Source organism: Aspergillus heteromorphus (genome assembly GCF_003184545.1).
Source record: "Aspergillus heteromorphus CBS 117.55 chromosome Unknown BO70scaffold_13, whole genome shotgun sequence".
Classification (NCBI taxonomy): Eukaryota; Fungi; Ascomycota; class Eurotiomycetes; order Eurotiales; family Aspergillaceae; genus Aspergillus; species Aspergillus heteromorphus.
The window spans coordinates 27165-39167 of record NW_020290418.1 but is presented as its reverse complement, the minus strand read 5'-3'; the positions used below and the strand labels follow the sequence as shown (position 1 = coordinate 39167).

Genomic DNA, 12003 nt, shown 5'->3' with positions numbered 1-12003 from the left:
GTACCTGTAAGGTAGCCGGCACGCAGGTTATGTATGTTCCATGGATGGTTACAGGCACCATCTAAGGTGCCTTACCTCCACAATAATAGTACCTAAGGTGGTTATACTCTGTATAGAGTATACTTTGTACAAGATGTACTACAAGCTCATGCCATGCTAAAAAAACCTGAATACTGCACCCAAATACACAGTACAGTCTACCTAAGTACTGGGTATATATATACATACACCTTACTACCTACATAGGTACCTAGTACCTAGTACCTAGTAGTAGGAACTGGTTACCAGACATATAAAACATTAGTACCAGGTATTCTGTGACAATACCTAGTAGCACTCCGTACCTTAGGTAGCACCCAGTACGTACTCTGTACTGCCTCGGCACCTAATAACATTCAGCCTTCCAGCTTTTCAGCATTAGTACTAGGTATGTATAAAGTAATAGATAGGTGGGGAACCGCTCGTTTCGGCCTTGTTCGTAAGGTAACACTACATACATACCAGTACTGTCTTTATCCTATCGTGGAGCCCAAATCTGACACTTTTCCCAACGCGAGGAAAAACCGTTGCGCCAAGGGCTCAATACTACCTACTACAGCGGGTGAGCCCGTACGAAACCCCACCTGCCACATGGCCATACAAATCAAAGTCTTCATGGGAGGGAAATTAAAGAGGGTGAGCATGACGGGGAAAAAGGAAAAGCGGACCGCAAAACATATCCACTGCTACAGTCTCGGTTTCGACAGGATGGGCCGGGATTTTTCAGGATCATACAAGGAAAGAACTGATTTATATCTTTACAGAATTATTCCCAACCGGAAAAAGGATACAGATTTGGGAGAAGAGAGGCGAATGTCATACTGTCTAAAGCACAACAACAGTTTGCACATGTTGCTAACTTGCTAGGCTGTATGAATAAGTGATCACCACTATTGTTTATTATTTCTGTTGTTGGTATTTGCTGTGGTAGTGGTATCACTGCCTATTATTTTCAGGTACTAATTATTATAAGTGCTCAGACAAGGCTTTTTTTATTTCTTTCATTTTCCCCTTTACTTTGGTTTTGAAAGAAGAAAGAAAAAAAATTGGGGTTGGAGGGGGGATAAATAATAGCAAACACAAACAAGAGCAAAGATGTAAAGAGTAAATAAGGAAGGGTAAAGGGAAAGAGAAGGAAATAGAAAGAGAAAAGAGGAAAGGGAAAAAAAAGATGGGATGAAAAGGGAACTGGTTTCACATTAAAATTACTATTTAATATTTAATTGTTGTGAGCTCCGTATCTAGTCTCTATGGAGTATCTAGTAGTATTGCTATTCCTTGTAATTGTCAGAGAGTTGATCCACGATTGCCCACCAAACCCCCTGCTCCACCTTGGACCGCGTTAAATTGGGAAGGTCGGAGCTTGCTAAAGACAGTCCAGTCCGCAGGTGGAAAAATCTGATGAAAAAAGCCAGGGATGTATTTCAGCCCCCCTTTCTTCTACATCTATTAATCTGGCTTATCCTCCCCCAGTGTTCTGCATTTCTGTCTGCTATCTTTGTCTCTCAATACTCCCGCCAGCCGGAACCCGTGCCAACCCTAACGCATCTTACAAGCTACTCTAGATGGCCAACTCCGCATCCTCTCCTGAAGTTAAAGCCGCGTTAGATCGCGCCAGAGATAACCAAGGCGACACCGCAGCAGTGGCTTTGCTCGAGACTGCCGTCGGGAAGCTATGGGAACGCATCAAGAGGGAGCCCGAATATGTGCTCACTCGCGAGGAATTCGCTCTGTTCAACTATTTTATCTATCGCTATGGGAAGCTACCTGAAGGCCGAAGAGCCGTGGAGCAATTTTGGAACCATTACAACCCGAACAACTCGGCATCCAACGGGAGCAAGACATAGTGATGACTATCGCCCCACTGTCGATTGCCATCTATACGTCCACACCACCCTGATGCCACTTCCTCCAAGGACCGATCAATTCGTCCCCGGACTAAACGCTTGGGGGAGACCATCGGAGCCCGGCCAGGTTTGATATAAAAACCGGGGTCAAGCAGAGAGCCAAACAAACACTCAGCAAATCCACGTTCACGCCCCCCGTCGGTCTGCCAAGACAACCGGCATATCGGGGATGCGACATAAAGGCGAGGAATTATTTTTATATCCTCGGGCATCAGCATTTGCATTTCAAGCCACACAATGACTACGTCGGATCAGAGGGCACTACATATTTACATTGCCCCCTGGTATCTGGTATGCTTTATGGGTTGATCACGCATTTCGACCTTTATCTCCGAGCTGTGTCGATTCGGTATCCGAGCGGGCGAGCAATACTCGGGTAGTATAATGGTTCATCCGTCTACTACTCCGCACGAGCTTGAAGGATGGAGCCGCCTTGAACAATTGGCTCTCATTTTTATTTTTGGTTTTTTAAGCTCTTTTGAAATTGATTGTTTCATGAAATCTTTTCAAGCTCGTGTTTAACATATTCTTATACTTCCTTCTATTTGTTTTACTTTCTCTCTCTATTTTCCCCCGTATTACTTGATCACCGGTATCCTTTTTTCTGACCTACACCCCCTCCCTGTTTTTAACAAACAGACGTTAAGCCAATTTTTAATACATTGTGGCATTCTATGAGGCGACAAGCGAGCATCATCCACATGACTCCCCTTTGTCTCAACTTCTCCATCCTCTAATGTTGATATATGGCTTTAGGAACCCGCGCTGTCCTATTTTGCCGCATTCATGCATGGAGTAGGGGCGCTGCAAAAGCCCGACATCGGTCTTGAGCCGAAGACGGTACTAGGTGGTTATAACAGTTACCTACTCTTTCAGAACCAACCAGACTACATACACATGCGTGGTTTCACGGATAGAATAACTGCAGGACTTCTGAGTTAAGAGACAGGGTAGGGTAAACAACACAAGAACAACACTGCATGAATGGAGCTGGCATCAGGAAGCGTGCTGTATCTATTCCTATCTTCTTTGGCAACATGGTAAAACATTGTCGGGCGTGAACAACGTCCTAGTACTGCTGCTACTACTACTACCACCACCACCATCTTTAGGTAAGTAGCACTAGATACTAGGTACAGTTGGTACTGAGCAGCTGAAGACTGCCGTACAGATGGACATGCAACTACACCTTAGATCCGCCATGGTAGTTCTGCACAAGTCATCACAACATACTAATGATAGAACCCTTGTCGCTGTGAACTCTGCGGAGAGACCCCGTGATATTAACTACGCCCTAGCGGTCCTCGATCCAATTATGGCCATTCTTTTCACTGGGTGCTGGATAGGTGGTATCTGCAAAGTATCTACTTCCTGTTTCTCCACGTTCGGGCTTCAGGCACCGGCCCGATCAAAGCAGACACGCTAGTCCGCTCGCAGTAGGTGGGGGTGGGGACTCGCCGGCAACTGGAAAGCTGCAAATGAACTATTATAGTATCTATCTACTTATGTATTATTCTATCTAGACTACTTACGGAGTACTCCGTCGCCCCTGGCCCGGGTTTTGAGTTGCATCCTAATCCGGCTCGCGCGCGGATTTGATTCCGCTAGCCCCCCAATTGGATGATTACGGAATGGGCCGATGCCTATCCAAGGCTCTTACTTCTCCTACCTAGGTTCCAAGTTGCTCTGTTTACTTATCTGTCAATATAGTAATATATAGTATGGTATATTTGTATATTTGTAGGTATAGTCTCAGATGCCTCCCGGTATTCATGTATGGACGCCACCGTCACCCGAGGAGGAATATGACCTGGTACTGGGGGCTTTGTTAGCCTCACACTTATCTTGCCGGGCTACTACTATGATATGATGCAACTAGGTTTATAGATAGAAGATTGTTCCATCTCTGGCTTACTAAGAATAGAATATAGTTATTCTATCTCTGGCTGAGTAAATATATAAACTAAATTAATTATTAGATAAAAATTATTAAATATTTAGAATATTAATATTATAATACTAAAAAATATTTATTTTATTTATTATTAGTATTCTATATCTGTGTTTTAGATTATATATAAATAAAATATTTAAAAGTCTTTATATTTCTAAGAATCTATTTTATTAATTATAAGTCTGGATTTATTAATTTATTAAATTATTTTAAATTCTATATTTTAAGAGATTTATATTAGCTTAATATTTTATATAAATTATTTAATTTTTTTATTTATATATTTAACTCTTAATTTATTTCTAGAAATATTATTAATCAGTATATTTTTAATTATTAATCTTAAGTTATTAAAATATTTTAGCTATAAAATCTAAATTAATAATAAAAAAGTTAATTCTAGATTCTGATATTAGAATAAAAAAGTTTAAAATTAATAAATTAATTAAAAAAAATATTTAATATTAATTTTATTTAATAAAATAATAACTATACTTATAATCTATTTAATAAATAATTAAATTTTATAATAAGATTTCTAGAGAAATTCTGGATAAATTTATTATATTAAATATTAAATAATAAAAAATTAATATAAAAATCAGAATAATAATTTAAATAGAACTTAATAAAAATATAATTTTAATTATTAAAAAATTTAAATATATTAAAAAAATATAATAATATCTATAAAATATTTATATAAGATTTTTTAAGATTTTAAAAATATAGTAATTACTAAAGCTAATTAATGAAAAAAAAATTTTAATTATATTAAAAAAAAAATATTTCTTAAAATTAAAGAAACTATATTAATAATTAGTTAATATTTATAAAACAAAATTAAATCTTAATAATCTCTTTATTATATAATATTTTAATAATTTATTAAATAAATATATTAATTTTAAAAATATAATAATTAGTTTAAATATTTCTTTAATCTCTAATTATTTTATAAATTATATAAATAATTATAATAATATAAATTATAATAAAAAATATTAATAAAAAAAAAGATTTAGAATATTTAATTTTAAGAAGAATATAATTTATTTTAATTATAAAAAAAAATTATATAATAAAAAATTATTATTAAAAAAAGAAAGATTAATATTCTAATAATTTAAAAAATAAAATTAAAAAAAAAATATCTTAATAAAAAATAATTTATTAAATATAAGAGATAATCTGCTGATTATTAATTTAAAAAGAAATTAAATTAAAATTATAATAATAAAAATACTTGCAGAGTAACTGTCTAATTCTTTAAAATAATATATTATTATATAAAAAAGATTAATATCTTTTTTAATAATTATAATATTAAAATAAGATTAACAGAGAATATTAATATAAAGTTAAATAATTTTAATTAATCTAATTAATAATATCTTAATAATAAAGTAATCTACTATATAATAAAGCAAAGAGAAATATTTATTTTCTTAGATTTTATATAAAAAGAAATTCTTTTAATAACTAATAATAATAAATTATTAATCAAAGATTATAAAATAATTAAATTTAAGCTTCTAAATAATTTTATAGTAAGATTAGAAGATATTATATATATTTTAGATTTAATAAATAATCTTCTTTTTTTAAAGATATTTTATATTAATAAATATAAATTATAAGAATTTAAATATAATTATCAGATTCTAAAGAACAGCAGAATAATTATAAAAAATAAAAAATTAAATAAAATAATATATCTTAATATAATAAAATATTTAATAATTTTAATTCTTAATCTACAGAAGATTAAATATTATATATATGTAATAATCTTTAAAAATATAGTTAAAGTAGAAAAGCAGAGCTTAATATATTAATATTTTAAATATTTTTAAAAATATTATTTTAATAAATATATAATTTATTTAAATATAAAAAATCTATAGCTTAAAAAAAGAAATTAATTATTTAAAAATAAATATCAAATCTATATTTATATAAAATAAATTAAAAAATAAAGTTATATTTTTATTTTATATATTATTTAATCTTTTAAATATATTTATATAGACTTCTGAAACCCGAATTATAAAAGAATTAGAAAAAAGAAATATTATTTTTTTTAAATTAATAATTATAACTATTTTTTATAAATATATATTATAAAATCCTAGAAAATTAAAAATATTTAGAAATAATTAAATATTTAACTCTAATATATAGAATATTAAACAGAAAAGATATTTATAATAATCTAAATTAATAATATAAAAAAATTTATTATTTTAATTTCTTAAGATTAGTTTAAAGATATTAAGTTTAATTTTATTAAAATAAAAATACTAATCTAGAATAATATTATTAAATAATTTAATTAGATTATTCTAGAGATTATATATATTTTATTAATTAAATTAAAAATTAGTAAAATATATTAGAAATAGACTATAAATATAGTTAATTATTTAAGAAATTATATAATTATTATAAAGAATTTAAAGAAGATTTATAAAAAATTAAAGATTTTATTTAAACTTTAATTTAATTATTTATCTAATATTAAATATCTGCGGACTTAAAAATATAGAATATTATATTATTATAAAAATATAAATAAACTAGAAAGCTATATATCTGAAGAAATATTTTTAAAATATAAAAAGAATAATAAATAATATATTATTATATTAAAAAATAATAATATAATAAGATTTATTATAAATTCTAAATTTTATAAAAAAATTTAAAATATTATTTAAATATTAATTAGATATTTTATAATTTATCTAAAGAATAATAATTATTTTATATTTTATTAAATAATTTTATTTCTCTAAGTAATCTTTAATTTATAAATTTAAATTTAAAATCTGTTATAAATCTTTAATTAATAATTATAGACTTAAATATAAGTTTATTAAAAAATAAAATTAGATTAATAATTAAATTAATTAATTTTATATTTTTAAAGTAATCAGCTACTATAATTAATAAGAATAATTTTATTATTAATAATATAATTAATAAAAATAGTTCTACTGCTTTAAATAATAATATTAAGAATAAAAAAGAGATTACTACTTCTAAGAATAAATTTCTTAAAAAAGAAGAATAATCAAAGATTAAATTATTTTAATCTAAATATAATAAATATTTATAATAATTATTTATAAGACTCTTAAAAAGTTAACAGCTCATAGAAATAAATAAAAAATTAAGAAGAAATATTAAATACTCTATTATAAAATAAAATATAGATAATTATTTAATATAATATATTAAAATCTTTTTTATTCTTATCTTTAAATTTTTAAAACGAATTATAAGTATAAAATAATCAGAAATATTTTTATAAATTTAAATATTTAAATATCTAGATTATATAATAAAATAATTAATAATTAAATTTATAAATCTAAATAAATTAAAGTTATATAGAAAGAACTTATTATATTAATTAATTTTAAAATTTAAAGAATTATCTTAAGAAGAAAAGCAAAAGAAATTATTTTTTTTATATATTAAATTTTTAATATTAAGACTAATATTAATAAAAAAATTAATTAGTTTAAAATAAGATTAATAATTAAAGAAAATAAATAATTAAAAAATAATTTTAATAAAATATTTATTTTAATATTTTATCTAAATAATCTTAGAATTATTATAGTAATATTAATAAAATTAAGATATAAAACTTATCTTTTAAATATATTAAATATCTTTGTTAATTTAGAGTTAGATAAGTCTATTTATATAAAAAATATTCTAAGAGTTGTAAAAATTTAATTATAAAATAATTAAAAATATAATACTAAAGCTGAGAAAGTTTCTATATAAATTTAAATAATTAATTAATTTTTAAAATTAAAAAATAATTAACTTTTTAAGAAAATTAGATTTAAATTAATTATTATTAATCTAAATATTTTTATTAATATATAAAGAATAATTATTATTTTATATATTAATAATATTCTTATCTTTAATTATAAAGAAATAGAAATTTATAATATTAAAAAAAAATTAAAAACTTTTTATTTAATAATTAATTTTAATTTAATCTAAAAGCTTCTAGATATTAGATTTATCTAAAAAGAAAATTAATTAAAATAAATTAAAAAGTCTATATTAAATAGATTTTTAATAAATTTAAAATAATAGATTATAAGTCTATTAATATATTAATAAAATTAAGTATCTAATTTAATATTAATAGTCTATAACTAGATAAGAAGAATTATAAAATATTTAAAATAATAATTAAAAAATTAATATTCTTAATATATAAATATAATTAAATATTATATTTTTAATTAATTAATTATTCTAATATTTAATTAATCTAAGCTAGATTTATTTATCTATTACAAAGTATATTTTAAGATATCTTAAAATTATAAAAAATTATAAAATAATATTTTTTATTAAAAAAATAAGAAGAAGATCTTTTTTATATATATTAATTTAATATATATTAATATAAGATTAAAAAGATTAACTACTAAATATATAATAATAATTAATAATTTATTTATTTATTAAATTAATAAAAAATAAATTATTATTACTTAGAGCTTTATTAAAGCAGAGTATATTATTATTATTAAAATAATTAAATAAATAATCTAATATAAATATTTTTTATATATAATTAAAAAGAATATTATATATTAAAATATTTTTATTATATTATATAAAAATAATTAGAATATTATTAAGATTACAGAGAATCTAGTAAATTATTAATAAATAAAATATATATCTATTTAATATTATATTATTTATAATTATATTATAAATAAAAAGATTTAAATTATTTATCTATTGTAAGGATAGTAATCCTTATAACCCTTGTGATATAATATATCACAAGGAATGCCTATACTGCAGAGACAGTTCCTTGCGAAATAATTATATTAATATAATATATAATTTACAGAATTTTTATAGATATATTTATCTATAAAAAAAGCTAGATAAAAAATTAATAATAATATTTTAAATAATATAGATATTATTCTAATTTTATAATAAATATATTTTTTTTATATTATTTTAATATATATTTTTATAATCTTATTATTTAAAATCTATAAGATAATCTATTAAAATTATATTTATATAAAATATTAAATATTATATTTATAAGAATTCTTTTAATCTTCTAAAAATTAATTATAAAATTATTATAGAAAAAATAATTAAAATAAATATAATCTTATTATTCTCTAAGAATCTTTATAAATAATTAAATATATTTTAATAAATTATAAAATTAGAATAAAGATTTAAAATTTTTATAAATAATAAAAAAATTTATAAATCTTTAAATAATCCTGATATTTTATTTATAAAATTAAAAAAGACTAATATATATATATATTTTTATAAAATAATAAATATTATAATACTTGTGATTATATTATTTTTTAATTATTTATTATTTAGTAGAAGTCTATCGCGGGGATTAATAATTAAAATAAAAATTAATAAATATAAATTATAATAATTTATTTAAATTATATATTTAGTAATTTATAGAAAAATAAAGCTATAAAGATTTTTTAAGAGAATAATTAAATAAATTTTTATAAATTTTTTAAAATATAGCTAGATAATTCAGAGAATTATAAATAAAAAATATAATTATAAATTCTAAAAATAATTTTTTATAAAAAAAAATTTATATATCTATAATATTAAAAAAAGATAAAAATAAAACTAGATTATAAAATATAAAAACTAAATATTATATAATTATGTTTATTTTTTAAATTATTTTTATAAAATATAAAATAAAAGATTTATAAATAACTAGACTTTTTTATTATTAAATAAGATTTAATTATATTATTTATAAAATTAAGATTAAATATTAACTAATAAAGCAAGAAAATTAATTATTTATAAAAAGAAAATTATTATTATTTATAAATTAAATAAAATAATTTAATAATTAAAATTATTATAAGAAATTTCTGCAGAGAGATATTTTATAATTAAATATATTAAAAATATTTATTCTGTAAGACTCTATATCAGTATTTATAAAAATAATAAAATATTTTAATTATAAAAAATAAAATTATATTATAAAGAATTATTATTAATATAAAAATAAAAATTTTAAAAAATAACTTATAGTCTAAATAAATTATAAGAAATTAATAGATATATTTTTTATAATATATTTTATTCTAAGATTATAAAAATAATTATTTATATAGAATAAGACTAATCTACTTAAAAAAATTAATATTTTAATTAATATAAATATAGAAGTAAATCTGATACTTATAATAATAATAAAAATTATAGAATAATTAATAATATTTATAAAGATTTTTATAAGATTATTAAATAATAATAATATTTAATTAGAAAAAACTATAATATTTAAGATTAATTTTATAAATATAGAAAATAATTATAAGATTTATAAAAAAATTATTATTATAATATATAATATAAAGAAAATTATATTAAATATATTATAAATTTAAACAAAGATCTCTGTTATAAAATTTCATTAATATTATTTAAAATTTTATAAGAAATAATAAGTTAAGATATAATATATTATTATAATAAAGTTTCTTACAGAGAAGCTAAAGACTGAATAATTATAAATTATAATAATTAGATTTATTTATAAAAAAGCAGATCTAAAAATACTTTTAGAATAATTTTATAAATTAATAATATTTATAAAAAATAAAATAATAGACTGTTTATTTTTATAATTAAATATTAATCTAAAGATAAATCTAAAAAAAGATTATAAATTAAAAATAAATCTAATCTATAAAATATTATTTATAAAACAGAAATAGAGTGGCTTAACCTGATCATTATATCTTAACCTTAACCTGGCCATAATCTGATAGTCAGATTAAAATATAAAGAAATTTTAACTATATAGTTAAGATTAGATTAAGATATAATTATTATTATAATTATTTATATCTGCTGATTAGAAAAATTAGATATAGTAAATAAATTAATAATTATAGATTAATTTATAATATATATATTCTTTTTATAAAAATAATATATAAAATATAATATATATTTAATTATAGTATAAATATAATAATATTTTTTAGATATAGTCTACTACTTAATTTATTTAATTAATTATTTTAAGAGATATATTATACTCTAAAAAAGACTTTTATAGAATCTAATATAAAAAAAATAAAAAAAAATATAGAATATTTATTCTTTATATTATTCAGAATAATAATTATAATAATATAAAAATTATAAAAACTAGATCTCTATCTTTATCTAAATATATATAATAATTAAAGACTTAGATAAGACTAGTTCTTCTAATTTTAATAATAATCTATTTTCTGAATTATTTTTAAGATTATCTATATTCTTATTTTTATTAATATAAAAAATAGTAATTATTTTATTTTTCTCTTATTTTTTAAATATAAAAATAATTAAATCTAAATTAAAATTATCAAGTATATTCTAATATTTTTTATTTATAATAAAATAATTAATATATATTTAAAATATAATTATTTTAATTATATTAAAATTAAGACAGCTCCGGTAATAATAGTAAATATTTTAAGAATTATTAAAAAAATATTTAATATTAATATTATTAATTATAATTAAGAAAAAATCTCTAGCTATTTAATAAAAAATAGAAAATTAATTATAATAGAATTTTTAATAAATAAGAATATTAGTATATTTTATAATATCTAAAATTATATTAATTTAATTAAAAATATCTTAAAAAGCTATATATTTTTAATATCTAAATATATTTTAAATTTTTTATATATCTTAATTATAGATAAAAGTCTTTAATATTTAAAAATATTATAAAAAATCTTATTCAGATCTGATAATAATTTAAAGATTATTAATAATATATTAATTATTAGATTTTAACTAGAATAGAAAGAGAATATCTTTTTAAAAATAATTTAATATTTATAATATTAATTAATATTATTATTTAGTTATATATCTTTTTTAAATTTCTTAAGCTTTAATATCAGATTCAGAATAATTATAATTATATAGATATAGTTTTCTGTTTAATAAATATAATAATAATATTTTCAGAGCTTCTAATATATATTATATAAATTTTTAAAAAATTTTTTT

At 20.8% G+C, this 12003-nt stretch overlaps 1 protein-coding gene across 1 annotated transcript; it reads left to right on the top strand.

Annotated features, from left to right (window-relative positions):
• Window positions 1-1400: 1400 nt before the first annotated feature.
• On the top strand, window positions 1401-11353 carry BO70DRAFT_429308 (uncharacterized protein; the record flags this gene model as incomplete). Its single annotated transcript, XM_025548063.1, has 2 exons — window positions 1401-1885; window positions 11344-11353. The coding sequence occupies exons 1-2, from the start codon at window positions 1605-1607 to the stop codon at window positions 11351-11353; spliced, it is 291 nt and encodes a 96-aa protein (XP_025399032.1). The 5' UTR covers window positions 1401-1604.
• Window positions 11354-12003: the final 650 nt, after the last annotated feature.